The sequence below is a fragment of the Xenopus laevis genome, chromosome 5S, assembly GCF_017654675.1.
Source record: "Xenopus laevis strain J_2021 chromosome 5S, Xenopus_laevis_v10.1, whole genome shotgun sequence".
Lineage (NCBI taxonomy): Eukaryota > Metazoa > Chordata > Amphibia > Anura > Pipidae > Xenopus > Xenopus laevis.
Genome location: NC_054380.1, coordinates 139,279,562 through 139,304,408, shown reverse-complemented (window position 1 = coordinate 139,304,408; position 24,847 = coordinate 139,279,562). Strand labels below are relative to the sequence as shown.

The window sequence follows — 24,847 nt, the reverse complement described above, 5'->3', positions numbered from 1 at the left end:
CCAGAGACTATTATCCACTGTTACTATAGGCACCATCTCTCCTACTATACCTGCTATCCCACAGTCACACTCCCTTCCCAGAGACTATTATCCCACTGTTACTATAGACACCATCTCTCCCTACTATACCTGCTATCCCACAGTCACACTCCCTTCCCAGAGACTATTATCCCACTGTTACTATAGACACCATCTCTCCCTACTATACCTGCTATCCCACAGTCACACTCCCTTCCCAGAGACTATTATCCCACTGTTACTATAGACACCATCTCTCCCTACTATACCTGCTATCCCACAGTCACACTCCCTTCCCAGAGACTATTATCCCACTGTTACTATAGACACCATCTCTCCCTACTATACCTGCTATCCCACAGTCACACTCCCTTCCCAGAGACTATTATCCACTGTTACTATAGACACCATCTCTCCCTACTATACCTGCTATCCCACAGTCACACTCCGTTCCCAGAGACTATTATCCACTGTTACTATAGGCACCATCTCTCCCTACTATACCTGCTATCCCACAGTCACACTCCTTTCCCAGAGACTATTATCCCACTGCTACTATAGACACCATCTCTCCCTACTATACCTGCTATCCCACAGTCACACTCCCTTCCCAGAGACTATTATCCCACTGTTACTATAGACACCATCTCTCCCTACTATACCTGCTATCCCACAGTCACACTCCCTTCCCAGAGACTATTATCCACTGTTACTATAGGTACCATCTCTCCCTACTATACCTGCTATCCCACAGTCACACTCCCTTCCCAGAGACTATTATCCCACTGTTACTATAGACACCATCTCTCCCTACTATACCTGCTATCCCACAGTCACACTCCCTTCCAGAGACTATTATCCACTGTTACTATAGACACCATCTCTCCCTACTATACCTGCTATCCCACAGTCACACTCCGTTCCCAGAGACTATTATCCACTGTTACTATAGGCACCATCTCTCCCTACTATACCTGCTATCCCACAGTCACACTCCTTTCCCAGAGACTATTATCCCACTGCTACTATAGACACCATCTCTCCCTACTATACCTGCTATCCCACAGTCACACTCCCTTCCCAGAGACTATTATCCCACTGTTACTATAGACACCATCTCTCCCTACTATACCTGCTATCCCACAGTCACACTCCCTTCCCAGAGACTATTATCCCACTGTTACTATAGGCACCATCTCTCCCTACTATACCTGCTATCCCACAGTCACACTCCTCTCCCAGAGATTATCCCACTGTTACTATAGGCACCATCTCTCCCTACTATACCTGCTATCCCACAGTCACACTCCTCTCACAGAGATTATCCCACTGTTACTATAGGCACCATCTCTCCCTACTATACCTGCTATGCCACAGTCACACTCCCTTCCCAGAGATTATTATCCCACTGTTACTATAGACACCATCTCTTCCTACTATACCTGCTATGCCACAGTCACACTCCCTTCCCAGAGACTATTATCCACTGTTACTATAGGCACCATCTCTCCCTACTATACCTGCTATCCCACAGTCACACTCCCTTCCCAGAGACTATTATCCCACTGTTACTATAGACACCATCTCTCCCTACTATACCTGCTATCCCACAGTCACACTCCCTTCCCAGAGACTATTATCCCACTGTTACTATAGACACCATCTCTCCCTACTATACCTGCTATCCCACAGTCACACTCCCTTCCCAGAGACTATTATCCCACTGTTACTATAGACACCATCTCTCCCTACTATACCTGCTATCCACAGTCACACTCCCTTCCCAGAGACTATTATCCCACTGTTACTATAGACACCATCTCTCCCTACTATACCTGCTATCCCACAGTCACACTCCCTTCCCAGAGACTATTATCCACTGTTACTATAGACACCATCTCTCCCTACTATACCTGCTATCCCACAGTCACACTCCGTTCCCAGAGACTATTATCCACTGTTACTATAGGCACCATCTCTCCCTACTATACCTGCTATCCCACAGTCACACTCCTTTCCCAGAGACTATTATCCCACTGCTACTATAGACACCATCTCTCCCTACTATACCTGCTATCCCACAGTCACACTCCCTTCCCAGAGACTATTATCCCACTGTTACTATAGACACCATCTCTCCCTACTATACCTGCTATCCCACAGTCACACTCCCTTCCCAGAGACTATTATCCACTGTTACTATAGGTACCATCTCTCCCTACTATACCTGCTATCCCACAGTCACACTCCCTTCCCAGAGACTATTATCCCACTGTTACTATAGACACCATCTCTCCCTACTATACCTTGCTATCCCACAGTCACACTCCCTTCCCAGAGACTATTATCCACTGTTACTATAGACACCATCTCTCCCTACTATACCTGCTATCCCACAGTCACACTCCGTTCCCAGAGACTATTATCCACTGTTACTATAGGCACCATCTCTCCCTACTATACCTGCTATCCCACAGTCACACTCCTTTCCCAGAGACTATTATCCCACTGCTACTATAGACACCATCTCTCCCTACTATACCTGCTATCCCACAGTCACACTCCCTTCCCAGAGACTATTATCCCACTGTTACTATAGACACCATCTCTCCCTACTATACCTGCTATCCCACAGTCACACTCCCTTCCCAGAGACTATTATCCCACTGTTACTATAGACACCATCTCTCCCTACTATACCTGCTATCCCACAGTCACACTCCCTTCCCAGAGACTATTATCCACTGTTACTATAGACACCATCTCTCCCTACTATACCTGCTATCCCACAGTCACACTCCCTTCCCAGAGACTATTATCCACTGTTACTATAGGCACCATCTCTCCCTACTATACCTGCTATCCCACAGTCACACTCCTTTCCCAGAGACTATTATCCCACTGCTACTATAGACACCATCTCTCCCTACTATACCTGCTATCCCACAGTCACACTCCCTTCCCAGAGACTATTATCCACTGTTACTATAGACACCATCTCTCCCTACTATACCTGCTATCCCACTATGGATTGTGTAGAAATATAGGGGGAGACTGGGCCTCAACCTCAGAGCTAGTAGTAACCAATCAGGAACCAGCAGGTAGTGGATGCAGTGATCAGATTATCAGTGGGAAGGATCTAATAAATATATTAGATGTGTTGTTCTCATGTCTGGATTTTCCTTGGAATAGTGATATTGATGTCAGGGCGTGGGATCAGCCAGGGGGTGAGAGGAAACGGATGAGGAAAAAATGGAGCTGGGAACTGACATCACACAGTGAACTCTCTGGTTACTACGGCAACACAGACTAGTGATTTGTGCCCATGAGGCTGGAAGTGGCAGTTTTTCACACATGTAAATAAATCATGAAAATCTGCAAATTCCCCCAAACAAATTTTTCACATTTAAAGGGGTGGTTCACCTTCAAGTTAATTTTTAACATGTTATGGAATGGACAATTCTTAACAACTTTTCTATAGGTCTTTGTTATTTATTTGTTATAGTTTTAAAATTATTTGCCATTTTCTTCTCGAAATGGGGGTCACTGACCCCATATAAAAAAACAAAGGCTCTGTAAGGCTACACAGGTATTGTAATTGTTACTTTTTATTCCTCATCTTTCTATTCAGGCCTCTCCTATTCATATTCCAGTCTCTTATTCAAATCAATGCATGGTTGCTAGGGGAATTTGGACCCTAGCAACCAGACTGCTGAAATTACAAACTGGAGAGCTGCTGAATAAAAAGCTAAATAACTCAAAAACCACAAATAATAAAAAATGAAAACCGATTGCAAATTGTCTCAGAATATCCCTCTCTACATCATACTAACAGTTAACTCAAAGGTGAACAACCCCCTTAAATTAACTTTTAGTATAATGTAGAGAGTGCTATTCTGAGACCATTTGCAGTTGGTCTTCATTTTTTGTTGTTCTTAATCTGTATGCCCCTTGTGCTCTTTGTTGATCCTCTATAGAGTTGACAGTTTGGACTGGAAGTGACTATGTCATTTAGATTGTAAACTCTGCGGGACAGGGAACAGTTCAATCTGAGTTAACCCTGGGCACTAAATATTTGTTACTTTATATCAGGGATGCACCGAATCCACTATTTTGGATTCGGCCAAACCTCCGAATCCATCACGAAGGATTCGGCTGAATACCAAACCGAATCAGAATCCTAATTTGCATATGCAAATTAGGGGTGGGGATAACATTTTTGACTTCCTTGTTTTGTGACAAAAAGTCACGCGATTTCCCTCTCCGCCCCTAATTTGCATATGCAAATTTGCATATGCAAATTAGGATTTGGTTCGTCCGGACAGAAGGATTCCGCCGAATCCGAATCCTGCTGAAAAAGGCCGAATCCTGGCCGAATCCCGAACCGAATCCTGGATTCAGTGCATCCCTACTTTATATGGGTAGGGTGCAGGAATAGGAGTGCGGGTGGGGAGGGTGCAGCGCTGCACCAACAATCCTCAGTGATGTCACTGGCACCCAGGGGAGCCCTCCCAGTATCCCAGGGCTGAGTGGGGCTGTTACCAGGGCGGGTGCAGCTGTGGGAATATTTTGATCTCTCCGTGTGGATATTTCGGCTCCTAATGACACCGCTGCCTCCACCCTCTACGTTCCAGGGATAATGAAGCGGATAATGTGCACCATCAAATACGACTCCTGACAGGTTGCGAGAGGCTGAAATGACTTTCCAAACACCACTGAGGCCCTCCTGCTCATAAATAAATCATAAATCTTTTGTTTTTGGTTTTAACACATTTTCAAAATTTTAATGACCTTAAAGGGGTGATTCACCCTTAATTAAATTATTAGTATGTTATAGAATGGCCCATTCTAAGCAACTTTCCCTTTGGTCTTCTTTATTTATTTTTTATAGTTTTAGAATTATTTGCCTTTTCCTCTTTCCAACTTTCAAATGGGGTTCACTGACCCCATCTAAAAAAACAAATGCTCTGTAAGGCTACAAATGTATTGTTATTGATACTTTTTATTCCTCATCTTTCTATTCAGGCCTCTCCTATTCATATTCCAGTCTCTTATTCAAATCAGTGCATGGTTGCTAGGGGAATTTGGTCACTAGCAACCAGATTGCTTAAATGGACAGCTGCTGAATAAAAAGCTAAATAAGTCAAAAACCTCAAATAATAAAAAATGAACACCAATTGCAAATTGTCTCAGAATATCCCTCTCTACGTCCTACTAACAGTCAACCCCTTTAACAGCTTTGATTAGTGGTGTGAGTTCCATTAGTGAGCTCAGCGGGCAAAGGAAACAAGCAGATGAAATGCATGTGATTTTATAGGAAACCAAAATAGATCAGTGCTATATAAATAAAGAATAAAAATAATCTCTTGCTAAGGTGATACTGATAATAAAACAACCTGTTAGTTGAAAGCAATGTGTTACAGCGACACCTGGTGGTGGGTAAATAAATATTATATTTAAAAATATCTGGTACATGTATTGGTGCAAGAATCATCATGATCATTTTTTTTTTAATTACAGGTATGGGACCTGTTATCCAGAATGCTCTGGACCTGGGGTTTTCCAGATAATGAACCTTTCTGTAATTTGGATCTTTTCTACTTGAAAATCATTTAAACATTAAATAAACCCAATAGGCTGGTTTTGCTTCCAATAAGGATTAATTATATCTTAGTTGGGATCAAGTACAAGCTACTGTTTTATTATTACACAGAAAAAAAAATCTTTTAAAATTTTAAAAAATCTGGGTAATTTGTTTATAATGGAGTCCATGGGAGACGGCCTTTCCGTAATTTGGAGCTTTCTGGATAACAGGGTTCCAGATGGTATGGGACTTAAAGCACTTTTACAGCAAGCAAGGTAGCCATTATAGAAGCACTAAGTAGCCAGGACATTAAGTGGGTTATTTATCAAGATCCAAATTTTTCTGATCTGGTAAATAAAAAAGGTCTGACAGAACTAGAATCCACGGGGATATCACTCCAACGTGCAGTACAGCAGTAAAGAGTGATTGAAGTTTAGCAGAGCACAAGTCACATGACTGGGGCAGCTGGGAAACTGACAATATGTCTTATCTCCATGTCAGATGTCAAAATTAAATATAAAAAAATCAGTTTTCTCTTTTGAAAAACGGATTTCAGTGCAGAATTCTGCTGGAGCAGCACTATTAACTGATGCGTTTTGAAAAAAACATGTTTTCCCATGACAGTATCCCTTTAATGTTTCTTCAGGAGAGGCTCCTGCTGTCCATCCTGCCCAAGCACATTGCTGATGAGATGCTTAAGGACATGAAGAAGGACCAGCAGCAGAAGGAACTTCAACAGTTCAACACCATGTACATGTACAGACATGAGAATGTCAGGTATAACCCCGCCCCCGAGGAGCTGTAATATTGCTGGCCCTAAATTAGCACTGAAGTAGTAGCTCACAGCATTATGGCAGCTAAGTAGTCGTTCCTTGATTTCCCATAGTGGCTCAGGTTTAACTCTGATTAACTAAGAGCTATGTTAGTGCACCAATCAGAAGTGAGCTGTTATTAATCTATTACATGTTTGACAATGAAAGCAAAGATCTGATTGGTTGCTATTCACCATGCAGCATTTGAGAGACATTAATCTCCCTCCCTCTCCAGCATACTCTTTGCCGACATCGTTGGATTTACGCAGCTGTCGTCGTCCTGCAGCGCCCAGGAGCTGGTGAAACTGCTCAATGAACTCTTTGCCCGCTTCGACAAACTGGCAGCGGTAGGTTGGGATGGGTTTTTAAATAAAATAAATTCCCCTTAAAGGATAAGTGAACCTTAAAAATAAGTGAATGTAAAATTGATGAGGGGGCTATTCTAAGCACTTCTGCAATGTACATTCATTATTTATTTTCTTTTAATTGCAAGATATTAAGGGATACATGTGCTGTTAATATGAATGAATTTTGTTACAACAGCGCCACCTGCTGGTCATTTTCCCACCAGTCTGACCAGCAAGTAGTCAAGGAAGTTGTCAGGAGAAAGAAAGAGGCTGATGTTCTTCTGCTTAGGAAAATAATTAGAAACCTCAGTTACCCTTTCTCACATCCTTCCTAAGCAGAAGAACATCATTTTTAAGGTTTACTTATCCTTTATCATATTGTCATTATTTATCCAGCCTCGTGAGCCCTGTGTAGCGATGTGCCCAAATATTACATTACATTTTTACCCCTTGAAATGAAAGGGCTTGACCTTAAAAATATTTTTTTGTATCCCTCGTGCACAGACCTAATCATACAATTAGCATTTGGTCTTTAAAATTAAAAATGATTTTCCTCTCAGTTTGGAATTTAAACTCTTATATGGTTGCACCAATGCACCCTAGCAACCAGAGACAGAGACTGTGAGAGAAGTAGGAGAAGGTCCAAATAGAAAGACAAGTGTCCCTGGTTGCCGGGACTACACACCCTAGAAACCAGGTAGCATTTTTAATTCCCATTGGAAATAAGAACAATCATTAAAGGGAAAGTTTACCTTAAAATGAACTTTTGGCACCATGTAGTGAGCACACAAATGAAATTGTATGTTTCCAGGAGTAACATAAACAATGTGACGCTTTCTCTCATATTATAGAAAAACCACCAGCTACGCATCAAGATTTTGGGGGATTGTTACTATTGTATCTGTGGGCTCCCCGACTACCGGGAAGATCACGCTGCCTACTCCATAATGATGGGACTCGCTATGGTGGATGCTATATCGTGAGTACTCCCTGCATGTGGCACAGGGCAGGGGAGGTTTCGTTACATTTAGGAGGTCTAGTAACCCATAGCAACAAATTAGCAGGTAGCATTGACCTGGTCTATAAAACATGTATCTTGATTGGTTGCTGTGGGCCCAGTTTAGACTAAAATGCCCAACAGTGTCAGCCTGTGTAGGGACATTGCATTTACACTGAAAATTAGTAGAGGAGCATGAGGGAAGTGAGGAAGTGTTTCAATGATAACTACTACTTGCCAGGAATCTGACCAATCAACTCAATGAACAGACAGATATGGACGTCCACTGGAATGGCTGAATAAAACTCTTACATTCAATTCGTTTTCAGCCAATGACCTACCCACCCACCGACAAGGCAGATAGACATATAGCAGCACATGAACATTCCTGACTGGACAGACTGACTGGTAGGAAGATACTGCTACAAATATTTTCAGCTTCAGATTTAACTGCAGTTTTGGTGCAAGTCTGTAGGTAGATTATTATATGGAGCAAAGGAGCAGATAACAGGTGCTTAGTATATTGCACTATTTCAGCTGAGAGGTGACAGACATTGAATTCAGTAGTTGGGTTGCAGAGAAAGGTGGGAGCACTTAAGTCTTCTGGCTCCATCATACTCTACTTTCTCCATCTTATGCTACTGTCTCCATCTTGGCCTGCTGCCTCCATCTTGCTCTACTGTCTCCATCTTGTCCTACTGCCTTCCTCTTGCTTTATTCACTACATCTTGTCCTACTGTCTTCATCTTGTCCTACTATCTTCCTCTTGCTTTATTCACTACATCTTGTCCTACTGTCTCCATCTTGTCCTACTGTTTCCTTCTTGTCCTACTGCCACCATCTTATGCTACTGTTTCCATCTTGCCCTGCTTTTCCATCTTGCCCTACTATCTTCATCTTTTCCTACTGTCTTGTCCTATCTTGTCATACTGTCTCCATCTTGTCCTTGTGTATCTGCCTTGCCCTAATGTCTTAACCTCTTGCTTTACTCTCTATATCTTGCCCTACTGTCTCCATCTTGTCCTGGTGTTTCTGTCTTACCCTACTGTCTCCATCTTCCTCTAATGTCTTCATCCAGCCCTACTGTCTCCATCTTGTCCTACTGTCTTAATCTCTTGCTTTCCTCTCTACATCTTGTCCAACAGTTTCAATCCTGTCCTACAATCTTCCTCTTGCTTTTTTTTCTCCATCTTGTCTTACTCTCTCCATCTTGCCCTACTGTCTCCTTCTTGTCCTATTGTTTCCAACTTGAGATTCTGTCTCCTTCTTTTGCTTTAGTCTCTACATCTTGTCCAACATTCTCAATCTTGTCCTATCTTCCTTTTGCTTTATTATTTACACCATGTCCTACTGTCTCGCTCTACTGTCACCATCTTTCCCTAAAGTCTTCAACTTTTGTTTTGCTCTCAACATCTTGCATTACTGTCTCCATCTTGTGCTAGTGTTTCTGTTTTGTCCTACTGTCTCCCCTTTGTCTGACAGTCTCAATCTTGTCGTATCTTCCTCTTGCTTTATTCTCTACATATTTTCCTGATCTCTCCATCTTGCCCTACTGTCTCCATCTCAATCTACTGTATCTTGTTCTAGTGTTTCTGGCTTGCCATACTTACTTCCTCTTGCTTTATTATTTGTCCTACTGTCTCCATCTGGTCCTTCTGTATCCCTCTTGCTTTACTATCTACATCTTGTTCTACAGTCTCCACATAGTCCACCATTTTCATCTTGTCCTGGTGAACCTCCTATCACACACTTTTCTACCTAAAAGTGCTACGCTACACTGCATGGTCCAACTATGTGCAGAACCACAGGTCACCTACCACCACCCCACCACCACCCCCCCGGAAAGAAAATTTTAAGATTTCATAACAAAGTACAAAAATGTGGTTGATTAATTTCCTTTCTTTGTTTTTATCCCCATTGCCCATATTATTGAGCAGTTATGTAAGAGAGAAGACAAAGACAGATGTGGATATGCGTGTTGGAGTCCATTCAGGGACAGTGATTGGAGGGGTCCTGGGGCAGAAACGCTGGCAGTATGACGTTTGGTCTACTGATGTCACCTTGGCCAACAAGATGGAGGCTGGAGGAATACCAGGGTAGGTAAAGAGGCTGTAAAGGTGCATGTTTAAATTCTTTTTAGGAAGAAGCATGAGGCAAATGCTCTCAAATTTGACATGCCCATGCCACCCATATTGTATTTGTGATACATTCATGTGCTACTGATAATATTTAAATTTTGCCTGCAGAAGAGTCCATATATCCCAAAGCACCTACGACTGCCTAAAGGGGGAGTTTGAGGTGGAGCCAGGGGAAGGAGGTACAAGATGTGACTATCTAAGAGAAAAGGGCATCGTGACCTACCTTGTGGTGGTACCAAAGCAGCCAATAAACAAGAACGGCATCAACGGGGTGGTGAGTCTTTGCTTTCCCAGGTCTGCGTTGGCTTGATTCAAGGGAATGTAGATTATGGAACTAGGGATGCACCAAATCAAGAATTTGCCTTGGGATTTGGATTCAACCAATATCCTTAGTGTATAACTGACCCCAAATGTTATTGCTTTCTAATCCTTTATCCATCTTGCCTCATTCCGTTCAGAAGTTGTCGCTGACTTCGTCCCACGGGAACTCTCCGCAGCTGATCAACACCAAGGAATGCAACGGCAGCATTAACACCACCTGCACCACCCCAGATGAGAATGAGGAGCTGGACACCAGGGTGAGGGGGGGAGGCAATAATTGGAACGTGATAGAAAAGTCACATTTGGTTTCAGATGCTTCTATAGTTGCAAAGCCACTGGTTTGGCATTATGTTAAACATATCGGGTGAACCTTCCATTCCAAACCTGTATGTGGCTCAGGAGTAATTTCTGTAATGTGTCTATGGATTCCTTCTGTTCAGCACAATACTCCAGACCCAGGGATGAGAGGTGTCCAATCAACTAGGCAGATATTTATGACTTGATGCACTGTCGGATTGGGACTCCAGGGGCCCACCAGAAAACCTTAGACCGTGGGCCCACTAGAAATCCTTAGCCGTGGGCCTACCAGTAAACCTTAGACTGTGGGCCCACCAGAAAACCTTAGACCATGGGCCCACCAGAAAACATTACACCGTGGGCCCACCAGAAAACCTTAGACCGTGGACTCACCAGAAAATCTTAGACTGTGGGCTCACCAGAAAATCTTAGACCATGGGCCCTCTTTCCAAACTATTATTCCTCCTCACTTAACCTCTTTATTCTCCTAGCCTTTTATATCTACTTACTATATTCTTCCACATGCATTTTTACCCCATAAAGAAATAGGGAATGGTTCGAAGCAAGAGGGCCCACTGACACCTGGGCCCACCGGGAGTTTTCCTGGTATCCCGTTGGGCCAGTCCGACACTGACTTTATGGATCTCCATTGGTCCCTGTATGATTGGGCCTATAGAGAGAGTGGTCAGGAGGGACCACATCAATGTACCAATGTGGTCTTTACTCAACCTGATATTCAAACCTGCCAATAGATATCTGAGCGATTGTCTGCCTGATACTGGTCAAGGAAGCTGAACAGCAGGATTTATACATGGGCCAAATGCCAACTCAGGTTGGAAGGTCCAAGTCAACATCTTTTACTGCCCACTCACTCATTTGGCACGAGACTGAGCTGGAGTCACATGATTAAAAGACAGACCCATGACTATTGATTAAAGAATTACTTTTGTTCTGTCCTCACACATAGGTTGTGAATCCATCTTTCCCCAACCCGCGCAGACGCCTGCGTCTGAGAGACTTGGCTGAGAGGGTCATTGATGCTCAGCAGAACGAGCAGGAACTCAACAAACTTCTCAATGAGGCACTGCTGGAAAGAGAGACCGTGCAAGTGTGAGTCTGTGGAAAGGAGAGGATTCTGGGAATGCCTGTGGCTGCCTTGGGGGATTTCGGGACTTGTAGTTTAAGGGCAGGGACACACGCTCAGATTTGGGGAGATTAGTCGCCCAGCAACAAATCTCCTCTTCTTCGGAGCGACTAATCTGCCCGAACAGCCAATCGAATGGCAATCGGTGCACTTCATTTTCCGAAGTGGCCCAAAGTCGCCTCACGAGGAAACTTCAGGCGACTTCAGAAAACGAAGCACATTTACATTGTAGCTGGCGGGAGGCAGTTCGGGGGGATTTGTCGCCCTGAAGAAGAGGCAATTTTTCGCCGGTTGACTAAATCGCCCTGTATCTTAGCATGTGCCCTTACCCTAAGGGCAGAGACAGATGAGAAGATTCGGGGAGATCTAGTAACCGCTGATAAATCGCCTCTTTTATGGGGTGACTAATCTCCCTGAACTGCCTCCCACCGGCTAGAATCTAAATCGCCGGCTCGAATCGCTTAATTTTCCGAAGTCGCCCAAAGTTGCCACACGAGGAAACTTCGGAAAACAAATGATCCCACCTCTGGCGCTGCCAGAGTAACTGAAGAGATGTAGCTTGAATATCCTCGCAACCCTCTTCTCTAAAACATCCAGTCCCTGTGAAAATGTGCGCTGATACAATTGAACACTCTTCAGTTATCTTATATAGACAATCAATTACCTTATTACGGATGCAAGAGAATTCACCAATGGGAACACTGCTTTCCAGCCAGTTTGCTTTTATCCTACATAGGGAGATTATTGTGTAATCCTGGCACTGGGATCAGATGTCGGAAAGGAGGGGAGACTGACATTTACTTGTTCAGTGATAGAAAAACTGTGTGAAGTTTCCAGTTACAGTAGTAGGCACAAGTAAAATGGAGTCAGACTCACATAACTAAGCTAGAATTCTCATTGGTGGATTGTTTGCATACTAATGAGGCTATTGGCTTTGGAGATCTGGGCAAACATTTTATTGCACTATAAAGCTTCAGACTTTCTGAATAACTTATCTGTGAGTATTTGTGTTGTTTTTGTTGGCTCTGGAACAGCCCAGTGCCTCCAGGCACTTACTTATTGGTCATTTTCTCCAGCCTTAAAGGAAAATACACCTACCGCCTGTCCATGCGCTTTATCAACCCAGAGATGGAGACCCGGTTTTCTGTAGAGAAAGAGAAGCAGAGTGGAGCTGCCTTCAGCTGTTCCTGTGTCGTGTTGCTATTCACAGCTATTGTGCAGATTCTCATCGACCCCATGTAAGTCTCAGACTTGTTGTCTACTGGTATCCTACAACAGCCCCTAACTTTGCTCATAGTCTGTACAGAGAGATCCCATAAAACTATGGCAGCAAAGGTATTCCCCATGTACTAAGCACAATTCAGCAGGAACAGTCCCCTAAGTTTGCTCATAGTCTGTACAGAGAGATCCCATAAAACTATGGCAGTATAGGTATTCCCTGTACTAAGCACAATTCAGCAGGAACAGTCCCTAAGTTTGCTCATAGTCTGTACAGAGAGATCCCATAAAACTATGGCAGCATAGGTATTCCCTGTACTAAGCACAATTCAGCAGGAACAGTCCCTATGTTTGCTCATAGTCTGTACAGAGAGATCCCATAAAACTATAGCAGCATAGGTATTCCCTGTACTTAGCACAATTCAGCAGGAACAGCCCTAAGTTTGCTCATAGTCTGTACAGAGAGATCCCATAAAACTATGACAGCATAGGTATTCCCTGTACTAAGCACAATTCAGCAGGAACAGTCCCCTAAGTTTGCTCATAGTCTGTACAGAGAGATCCCATAAAACTATGGCAGTATAGGTATTCCCCTGTACTAAGCACAATTCAGCAGGCACAGTCCCAAAGTTTGCTCATAGTCTGTACAGAGAGATCCCATAAAACTATGACAGTATAGGTATTCCCCTGTACTAAGCACAATTCAGCAGGAACAGTCCCTAAGTTTGCTCATAGTCTGTACAGAGAGATCCCATAAAACTATGGCAGCATAGGTATTCCCTGTACTAAGCAGAATTCAGCAGGAACCACCCCCTAAGTTCCATCATAGGTTATAAAAGAGATAAAGTAAAACCATGGATCAAGGCCATTTTCATTTCTTCTTGTGCCCAGGCTTGTTGCCAATTATGTGACCTTCGTTATTGGTGAAATCCTTCTTCTAGTTCTGACCATCTGTTCGCTTGCAGCCATTTTTCCCAGGGTAAGTAAAGCTTTTTTATGTTTTATGGCACAAGTACCAGGTTTCAAGTCAGTTAGTTAGTGGAGTACCATCTGGGTGTTATCAGCTGTGCATTCAACATGGCCCCTTTGGTTCCTCACTACTCCTGTCTGTGCCCTTCTAGGTCTTTCCCAAAAAATTAGTTGCCTTTTCTACATGGATTGATCGGACAAGGTGGGCTCGTAACACATGGGCAATGTCCGCCATATTTATTCTTACAATGGCAGATATAGTCGACATGGTAAGTAATCAGATATGTTTCTATAGCATTAATCATTTTTATTCTGCACTTTTCACTATACAGCACGATAATGAACTTCATTAATAACAGGCCTCCCTGTAATAGGATACTGACAGTTAGATCAGCAAGACTGTGAGATCAGTGAGCAGAGACTGACAGTGAGAGGAAACTGCCAGTGAGATCAGTGAGAAGAAACTGACAATGAGAGGAAACTGCCAGTGAGATCAGAGGGAGGAAACTGACTGAGAAGAAATACAGTGGGAGGAAAAGGACAGTGAGAGGAAACACAATAAGAGGAAACTGACAGTGAGCAAAAACTGACAATGAGAATAAACTGCCAGTGAGATCAGTGGGAGGAAACTAACAGTGAGATAAGTGACAGAAAACACAGTGGGAGGAAAAGTGATATCAATGAGGGGAAACTAAGTGAGATCTGTGAGAGGAGACTGACATTGAGAGGAAACTGACAGTAAAATCAGTGAGAGGAAACTGATAGTAAAATCAGTGAAAGGAAAGAATGGGATTAGTGAGAGGAAACGGACAGTGAGATTGGTGAGAGGAAACTGACAGTGAGATAGCTGAAAGTGTCAGTGAGATGAGCAGGAGGAAACTGACAGTAAGATCAGTGAGAGGAAACTGACAGTGGTGAATGAGAGAAAATAGATAGATCAGTGAGAGAAAACTAAAAGTGAGAGGAAACTGACAATGAAACTAGTAAAAGGGAAACGAGTGAAAACTAGCACTGAGAGGAAACTGATAGTAAGGTCACTGAGAGGAAACTGAAAGTAAGGTCACTGAGAGGAAACTGATAGTAAGGTCACTGAGAGGAAACTGATAGTAAGGTCATTGAGAGGAAACTGAAAGTAAGGTCACTGAGAGGAAACTGATAGTAAGGTCACTGAGAGGAAACTGATAGTAAGGTCATTGAGAGGAAACTGATAGTAAGGTCACCGAGAGGAAACTGATAGTAAGGTCATTGAGAGGAAAGATATTTTAATAATGTTTCTGCTTTTTCTCTGACCCACAGCTCAGCTGCCTGCAGTACTACAGCTCTCTCAATATGACGTCCCATGTCCAAGAAGCTTGGGGTTGTGTTGAGAACCCCAAGTATTACAGTTACATTGCTGTACTGGCCCTAATAGCCACCATCATGCTGGTGCAAGTCAGCCATATGGTCAAGCTAACGCTCATGCTGATGATTACAATTGCCGTCGGTGTGGTCAACATTTACGCCTGGAGGCCGATCTTCGATGATTATGACAACAAGAGGTTCAACGGTTACTTGTGAGGATTCCAGATCATTTGATATATCTTTACTACACCTCATTATAAAGCTGCCGGCATCTCGTAACTTGATGTTTCTTTCCAGGGCTTTCTTGGTTCCGTCCAAATACTCCATGACGGCCATGATTTTTGTCATGATGCTCAGCTTCTACTACTTTGCACGACACGTGAGTGCCGCTCTCTGTTTCCGTTATGTGGGTGGGATCAAGTGCCACCTCTGATATTCTCTGTTTGGAACTGAAATAAATATACAGCCAGCATTACATCTGTCAAACATCATCTGTTCTATTAATAAGTAGAGTCTTGTTTCTTAACCTTGGCTCCCTATGTGTTGTTGGACTACAAGTCCCAGCATACTTCAACTACTAACTACAGTTATATGAAAAAGTTTGGGAACCCCTCTTAATTCTTTGGAGTTTTGTTTATCATTGGCTGAGCTTTCAAAGTAGCAACTTCCATTTAATATATAACTTGCCTTATGGGAACAGTAGTATTTCAGCAGTGACATAAAGTTTATTGGATTAACAGAAAATATACAATATGCATCATAACAAAATTAGACAGGTGCATAAATTTGGGCACCCCAACAGAGATATTACATCAATACTTAGTTACAAATGTAACAGCCTCTAGACACCTCCTATAGCCTTTGATGAGTGTCTGGATTCTGGATGTGGCTATTTCTGACCATTGGTCCATAACAAAATCTCTCCAGTTCAGTTAAATTTGATGGCTGCCGAGCATGGACAGTCTGCTGCAAATCATCCCATAGATTTTCCATGATATTCAAGTCGGGGGACTCCAGAATATTGTACTTGTCCCTCTGCATAAATGTCTTTGTAGATTTCCAAGTGAGTTTAGGGTCATTGTCTTGTTGGAATATCCGACCCCTGCAGCGGAACTTCAACTTTGTGACTGATGCTTGAACATTATCCTGAAGAATTTGTTGATATTGGGTTGAATTCATCCGACCCTGGACTTTAACAAGGGCCCCAGTAGTCCCTGAAATAGCCACACAGCCCCACAGCATGATGGGACCTCCACCAAATGTGACAGTCGGTAGCAGGTGTTTTTCTTGGAATGCCGTGTTCTTCTTCCGCCATGCAAAGCACTTTTTGTTATGACCAAATAACTACATTTTTGTCTCATCAGCCCAAAGCACTTTGTTCCAAAATGACTGTGAATTGTCTAAATGAGCTTTTCCATACAACAAGCGACTGTGTTTGTGTGAGTGCAGAAAGGGCTTCTCATCCCCCTGCCATACACATGTTCTTTGTGCAAATTGTGCTGAATTGTAGAACGATGTACAGATACACCTGCATCTGCAGCAAGATCTTCTTGCAGGTCTTTGGAGATGATCTTTGGGTTGTCTGTAACCATTCTCACAATCCTCCGCATATGCCGCTCCTGTATATTTCTTGGCCTGTCAGACCTGGGTTTTACAGCAACTGTGCCTGTGGCCTTCCATTTCCTCATTCCATTCCTTACAATTGAAACTGACAGTTTAAACCTCTGAGATAGCTTTTTGTAGCCTTCCCCTAAACCATGATACTGAACAATCTTTGTTTTCAGAACTTTTGAGAGTTGCTTTGAGGATCCCATGCTGTCACTCTTCAGAGGAGAGTCAAACAGAAGCACAACTTGCAATTGGTCACCTTAAATACCTTTTCTCATGATTGGACACAACTGCCTATGTAGTTAAAGGCATAACAAGCTAATCCAACCAATTTGGTGTTGCCAGTAATCAGTATTGAGCAGTTACATGTATTCAAATTAGCAAAATTACAAGGGTACCCACATTTTTGCACAGACAGTTTTTTACATTTGATTTAATCTCATACAACTGAATACTGCTTCACTAAAAATCTTTGTTCAGAAAACACCCCAGTACTCAGATGTTCCTGGGAAATGAAAGACATACCACTGTTATCTTTTTTGTTGGAAGTGGAGTAAAATATTATGCAGGCTGAGAGGGGTTCCCAAACTTTTTCATATGACTGTAAATGTTGAGGAATACTGGGTGTTATAATGTATAATACATGCACAAGGATAAGAATCTCAATTGGAAGAGTTTATTACAACAAGCATTCTTGTTAATGTTACTGAATCTGACTAAATGGGTGGAGCTTACTCCTACCCACGCTGTTCATATACAGAACATTAAATGGACTATGCTGAGTGTATAGCAGAGGAAACTGTTAAAACAGGAGAAGTGGAACAGAGGAGGCAACAGAACACATGCCTATGTTTAACCTTTCTGAAGGTGTGGCTTGAGCTGACCCTTTTACTCGGCAGGTGGAGAAGTTGGCCAGAACATTGTTCTTGTGGAAGATCGACGTCCATGAGCAGAAGGAGAAGGTTTATGATATGAGGCGCTGGAACGAAGCTTTGGTCACAAACATGCTGCCCGAACATGTCGCTAGACACTTCTTAGGATCCAAGAAAAGAGATGAGGTGAAAGAGGAGATTATAGCCTAGTGCCCGTTATCATATCTTGCGGATAAAGTATCAGATTCTAGCTACAATATATTTGAGGCACTAGAGTGATTCATTAAATCATAAGACTCAATCATAAGACTTTCATTTGCATTCGCATTCCAATACATACTGTAGATGGCACATCCCGTCACATTGATGATATTCACTAATCATAATTTTAAAATCTTTTGAGGGTTCCTTTTTTTACACAATTAGTAGCACCAGGACAGTATTTTTGTTATAGACGATCTGTCCAAATATCAGTACGAATATACCCCCTTTATTGGTGACCCAATAAAGGGGGTATATGAGGAGAAAGCCTATCTGCTCTTCTGGATACTCCTTGAAGCTTAATATGAAGTTCAAGTGTTGCACATTGTTGTAATAATGGTTGAATGGTTATACTAATTTCTGACCTTAAGGGGCCCTAACCAAAGTTTTAACCTCCAAAACCACTGTTAACAACAGCATGTTAGAGAAATGTCGGTCCAATCTGAAAATAAGAATTTTTCCATTAACGTAGGAGCTCTACAGCCAGTCGTATGACGAAATTGGGGTAATGTTCGCGTCCATCCCAAACTTCTCTGATTTTTATACAGAAGAAAGCATCAACAATGGAGGAATCGAGTGCCTGAGGTTTCTTAATGAAATTATCTCAGATTTTGATGCGGTATGTATTCATTTATATTTGCTGCCCACAGTTCCCAGGCTCCTGTCTAGGTACCCCCTCCACCACCAGCAATGGACCCTTGTCTGCCATACAGTTCCATTCATATTCTCTTTCCTTTTTGCTTTGTATATAGCTGTTAGATGAACCTCAGTTCCGTTGCATCACAAAGATAAAGACCATCGGTAGCACGTATATGGCGGCTTCTGGGGTGACTCCAGATTCCAACTCCAATGGCTACAACAACACTATAAAGGTAAGTATTATACAGTTAGTATAGGCATAATTACCCTTCGGTGCTCCAAATAACCACATTCCTGGTTGAATTGAAGCCTAGATTTTCAAGGATTTGAGGACATTTGGCCTTTACAGATGAACATATTCTGAGATTTGCAATCTTATAGAATCCAACCAGATCACTTTTTTCTCATTGACTCGTGTTGCCCTGTCTTTATTCCAGAAAGAGGAAATCTCTGACAAAGAGCGCTGGCAGCACCTTGCAGATCTGGCAGACTTTGCCCTTGCTATGAAGGTGACACTCATGAATATTAACTACCAGTCATTCAACAACTTCATGCTTCGAATAGGTAGGTGTTCCTCCAACAGAAAAAACTTGTATTATGGGGTAGTTATAGGGTACAAATGAGTGGGAGAAGGTATGCTGAACAGTTTTTGTCTGTATTGACTCTCCAGTCAATACATAATCCATCCCTATTCTCAATCAGGTATGTGGATTCTTATGGTAACTCAATAGTGGGTCTTCTACCAGTTGAAATGGTGGAAGACCCTCAGTATGAAGATCTCACATGGAGAGTGATGGCTTTTTCATAATTATTTGTCTACTTATTACCCAGGTTTTGCTTCATTCATAACTGGATATAGTGAACATAGTATCTTTTGGTGCTTTGGATAAAACAGTTACCTTGGAGAACCTTGGAGATAGGTAGGCTCCCTTCTTCACCTATGATCCTGGGATCACCTTTAAACTTCCTAGTTCTCAGTGCCAAGCTCTGCTTTGGATAGTTGTGCCAATGTGCAGAGAAAGGGGACTCAAAAGAGTTTTGGGAATCTACTTACATACATCAAGTTGGGACTGAGATTTCATGACATGAAGCAATGATGGGATACAGCTAGCTATAAGCTATACTGTGGTCAGAACATGTCATTCCTGTCCCCAAAATACTGGATAGCTGCCTCATAGGACCTGTCAGCAGGGTTTAATTAACCCCATTGTTCTTCTAGAGAAGGAACCCAACCAAAGTTTGCGATAAGATCTTCTTTCCTGTATTCTCAGTAATTCCTCCCCATGGTCATAGGGTTCAACAGTTCAGGACTGATCTAGGAACATTTATTATCAAACGGCAGATACATTTTGCATCCCAAATGGCCAGTACAGTTCAGCCCTACAGTACCATCTTCATCCTTGCAGTTTAACACAAACAAGATTATTATTAGATTTCTTTTATAAAGAGCCAACATGCTCCACGGGTTTGTACAATGGATTTGGCATGTTTTATGAAATTTTAAAGAAGGGAAGAGCAGTTTGAGTTTTTTGGGCATGTTGGCAAGGAAGTAAGTTCCAGAAATGGAATGCTGCTCTGTCCTAGGGGTGAGCATAGGAGCAGGAAATCAGAGGACAAAAGGAGAGGTTCGTGGGATGAACCATGGTGACAGGGAAGTATTTAAAACATTGGTATATTTGTGTGAAGAAGTGCTTTAAATGTAAAGTATTACAGTATCAGAGGCATAAAAAATGGCTTGTAAGGTTGATGGGTCTGGCATGGTGAGCTATATCAAGTCCAACATTTGTCCAGGACTCCCCTTAGATCATATAGTTACAGATTGTAAGGATTCACAGACAGGAGCCAATGTGCTGAATAATTTGAAAGGTAATAACAAAATACCTTTGAAGAAACCTAAAAAAGGCAGCAAAAACACAAGTCCAGATTCAGGCTGAAATTCCAGGGCAGGCAGCAGACAAACAGTTGATGGACAGTCCATACAAGGTCAAAAAACAGGATGAGGTCAATACCGTAGATCCAAAAATCAAGAGTAACAGGGAGCATATAAGGAACAGAGCAGGGGAAAACAAGGCAGGAACAAGACAAGATTTACCAGGTACAGGATTTCAGGAACAAGAGAAGAAACCAAAACAGGATCAGGAACACAATCAGGATATCAAGGTCACAAGGCTTTCAGTTAGGGGTAGGGCCAATAACCCAGCACAGGGTCTTGGGGAATTAGGCTTAAGTAGCCCTCAAATGAGTAATTGCCCTCAGCTGGAGAAAGGCTGACCTGGAGGCAGCAAAGTAACAGTCATCTAATCAGAGCCAGGCCACCACCACACCACCTCCTGTGGCTCAAGCAGGAGGAACAGCGCCTGGAACACAACAGGTCCCTGGTTTAAAACCAGGGAGTTCCTCACACAAATATAGGAAAACACAAACTCATTTAGTCATGGAATATCTAGGACATCAGCTACATTGTCACATGAAATCTCATCCTTATCCTTAAGATGGCATTTTGGGTATATTTAGGAGGATATCAAGGAAAGCAGTCATTCTCTTCAAATCTAACCCTAAAAGGATTTCAGATTGAGCCACCTGCCACTGCTCTAGGCTTCTTTAGGGGGTGCCAGACAGACATTTTCAGCACCATTGGTCTGGCAAAAGCATAGATTATCAACTGTAGTGGGGCCAGTCGTTAGAGTGGAACAGTAGTGTAGCTGTCATTAATCTGTGATGAACTTCAATATTTTGTCAAACAAGCCATTGTGTCTACACAAACTATCATGATGGCAAATAATCGCCAAAAAGAAGTGGAAGAACAATTAAAATGCTCTCGTTCTCTTTTCAGGTTTAAATAAAGGCGGTGTACTCGCGGGTGTCATCGGAGCACGAAAGCCTCATTACGACATCTGGGGGAATACGGTGAATGTCGCTAGTAGGATGGAGTCTACGGGTGTCATGGGGAATATTCAGGTAACTCATGAGAAATACCCATGGGTATAAGGAGGCGAAACCCTAATGAATCATTTGTAACCTGGCCTTTGTTAGCCATAGAGGTGGCCCATGAGTTGGAGTGTACACATTTATGATCCTCTAAACTTTCAGCAGCCCACTAATGCCTTAGGCTACAAGGTTGAGTTGAGTTGATAATCCCATAAAAGGCTTCATATGGGTAACAATGCTAATACAGTTTTACTCCCACCATCTTGCTCTGCTATAACTACTGGTTCATCTACCTACAGCTGCTGTATTGTAGATACCCATTCTGTGGCTCACAAGAACATAACAACACCCCCTTTAAAATCACCCCTTTATATTGTATGTACCCTAGGTTGTAGAGGAAACGCATGATGTTCTGAAGGAATACGGATTCCGTTTTGTGAGACGAGGTCCCATTTTCGTGAAAGGTAAAGGTGAACTGCTCACGTTCTTCCTCAAAGGACGGGACAAGCAAGGTTCCTTCATCAACGGTTCTTCGGTCACCCTCCCACACCAAGTGGTGGACAACTCCTGATAAACCACCAACAAGCCAAGATGGAGGCGGCACAGAACCCAGCAGCCACACAATCCAGTCAATGCAAACCCTACAGGCAGAGAAGGAAGACTTTGCAAATTGCTGTAGTTAAGGACAAATAACAGTAAAAATATTTTTTCTTGAGTTGCCTTTTTAAACATTTTTGCTTCAACTGCTCCGGCATTACAGCTTTCTCGCCTCACGACGGAAACAAGAGTCCGTTCCTCTTCTGAAACGGATACATTGTCATTCGCTGGTCACTGGAGTAGACAACCAGAGCCGAGAGTTGATAGGAGACAATTGAAGGCTACCGAAGTTGGATATTTGCAATAAGAATCCATGCAACAAGTTGACTGGAACATAAATGGTGGACGTTCGATAATTCCACTGCTTTGTGGCTGGACAAGAAGAAGAAGAAGGCTATGCCATGAGTGCACGTGGGCAGGCCGGAGCTTTCAATACGAGTACTGGTTATGAAACGGACCAGCCTGGAGACAGGGCAAATTCATAGTGTGCAATATATTTGGATACAACGAAGGAAAGTCTATATATAAATATAAGATTCTATCTACACACACACAAAGAAAATCTACGTATATACAGTATATATTTTTACTCGGTGGCCTGTATTTCCCTTTCAAATACAGCCTGCACCCCTCAATGCTTTATCTCCTTTCGCCCCAAACATCCACAACAATTTGCAGGTAACAATCGGGACAGCCTCTCTTTATTCATTCTCAATACGGAAATAGAATAGAATCGGTCTTTTATTGACGTTATTTCTCCTGACCGACCCACAAAGAACTTTTTCCCGATATCCATTTTCCTCGCAGGCCGTGGCACCGGGATGGGGCACATTCTCAGTGGCAATATCTTTCTTTTCCAGTGGGACGAACACTACGGTGACAGCGGCAGTCACAGAGAGTGGGTTCAGCGATTGCCTCGTTGTTGCATTCTACAATAATGGGGGCTCGAGTTTTTTTTTTTTTTGTCTAGATCTATATTTTTACAGATATAAATTGCTCTCTCCTAATGAAGCGCTGTAGCTAACGCCATCTGAACCTTTCCTTCTGGAAGATAAACTCATATTTATGCACAAGTATTTCCAAACCTCGTGATTTCTACTCAAAAGCCTGTGCTCACAGGAGGGGTGGAAAGGCCCCTTCATGACAGTAAGTGCAAAAAGAGGTGCAAAATTCTGCATGCTTAAACGCTATTACTTGCACCTCTTCATTGTTGAGCTGTAAATGACAGAAATGGCAGATTTATCAAGGGTCGAATTGAAAAATTTTATAAAAGCTGTTTAATTTGATAAAATTGCATTCAAGTTTTTCGAGATTTATCATACTCTGGCCCTTCAAGAACTCTAAATTCGACTATCCGCCGCCTAAAACCTGCCGAATTGCTGTTTTAATCAATGGCAGACGTCCTGGGGCCAATTTGGAGTTGTTTGCAGCCTTGTTTCCTTTTTTAAAACTCGAATCAAATTCGATTCAAGTTTTCAGGTCGATCCTATTCACCCGAGTTTTGGAAATTCGAGTTTCTTAATAAATTCCAATTGGTCAAATTTCGAGTTTTTAAAAACTCACATGAATCCAAAATTCGACCTTTGATAAATGTGCCTCTAACTGGCGTCTGCATCAGTAAATCCTGCACAGTTCTATTAAATAGAATTCTGGGAAAAACAAGTCAGTTTTGGCATTTTGAGCACTATGACCATTGGAGCTTAACAGACAAAGAATTGACCTCCAATGGGGGTTATTTTTCAGATAAGGGGGAGGGGCATGTGATAACAGGCAGTTCCGTAATAAATTAATTCTAGTACAACATCAACTGGAATAAAAAATGGCAGAACCACCAAGAATCCACCGCTCTTGCCCTGTGTTCTATATCAAGCAAAATTCTTGGTCCCCACAAACTCCCTGGGTCAGAATTTGTCGCATCATGAAAGCGGTAAAGTAAAGCATCGACCTTGGATTAAAGTTAGGAAATGTGCAGTGCCATTGGAGGGAACGGTTTTTTGGGGTGATCCTGAGAGGTTTTTACCCAACAGCATTTGGGGGGCACAGGTTGCATAGACACTGCTTTGTGGAATATAATATTGTTAGTAACATATTTCTAAGCAGCGAGGCACAGCAGTGGAGGAAAGCGAGGAAAAGACTAACCAGTTTGTGGAACATCACCATCTTCTGCTGTCAGTTTTCTTTTTGGGTATCGCTTTTAATAAATTGCACTCTTGCTACAAAACGAGGCGTCTGACGTGAATGTGCAAACCCCAAGGGTCTCAGATCATGTTCCAGCTGATAGGGCTGCGATTAGTCCAATTAAACTGCAACCTCTCCATTTATACAAGTGACCCACATCTTTTCATACCATCCAGTAACCTCAACCTGTTGAAAGTGTCTGGGGTTCAATGTGCCCCCATAACAGAGATTTAAAGCAAATGGGGGTCATTTTATGTTCAGAAATCACTGACACTTAAGTTTCTTTTCACAATCATCATCATCATTGTCTTCCCTGATGTCATAGCAGCGCTTCTTCCTTGTTCTTTCATCTGAGATCTCACATGTGCAGCTCGTTCCATCGCTAGAGAAGATTGTCAATGCTCAGGCGCAACCTGATAACAGATACGGACAGTGTGGGGGATATTGGCAGGAGAAACGCAGCAAGAAAGGGAAGGCACTGGTTTATTTGTCCTTTAATTACTCTCAAGAGCAAAGGTATTTTTGAGCAAGCTGACAACATTTGGTCAACACCCCTTGGTTCAAAACAAGGTAATGAA

At 42.5% G+C, this 24,847-nt stretch overlaps 1 protein-coding gene across 1 annotated transcript in view; it reads left to right on the top strand.

Moving 5' to 3' along the window:
* LOC108718304 (adenylate cyclase type 3-like) overlaps positions 1-23,167 on the top strand; it is a 58,979-nt gene extending 35,812 nt beyond the window's left edge. The window contains exons 3-20 of the mRNA XM_041565119.1: positions 6,249-6,379; positions 6,650-6,761; positions 7,613-7,740; positions 9,696-9,854; positions 10,005-10,170; positions 10,355-10,474; positions 11,482-11,624; positions 12,735-12,896; positions 13,768-13,855; positions 13,998-14,114; positions 15,142-15,398; positions 15,484-15,565; positions 17,694-17,852; positions 18,400-18,546; positions 18,680-18,799; positions 19,004-19,130; positions 21,400-21,524; positions 21,883-23,167. Coding sequence (XP_041421053.1) covers positions 6,249-6,379; positions 6,650-6,761; positions 7,613-7,740; positions 9,696-9,854; positions 10,005-10,170; positions 10,355-10,474; positions 11,482-11,624; positions 12,735-12,896; positions 13,768-13,855; positions 13,998-14,114; positions 15,142-15,398; positions 15,484-15,565; positions 17,694-17,852; positions 18,400-18,546; positions 18,680-18,799; positions 19,004-19,130; positions 21,400-21,524; positions 21,883-22,065 — 2,526 coding nt within the window. The 3' untranslated portion in view covers positions 22,066-23,167. The remainder of the gene's footprint in view (positions 1-6,248; positions 6,380-6,649; positions 6,762-7,612; positions 7,741-9,695; positions 9,855-10,004; positions 10,171-10,354; positions 10,475-11,481; positions 11,625-12,734; positions 12,897-13,767; positions 13,856-13,997; positions 14,115-15,141; positions 15,399-15,483; positions 15,566-17,693; positions 17,853-18,399; positions 18,547-18,679; positions 18,800-19,003; positions 19,131-21,399; positions 21,525-21,882) is intronic.
* The last annotated feature ends 1,680 nt before the right edge of the window (positions 23,168-24,847 follow it).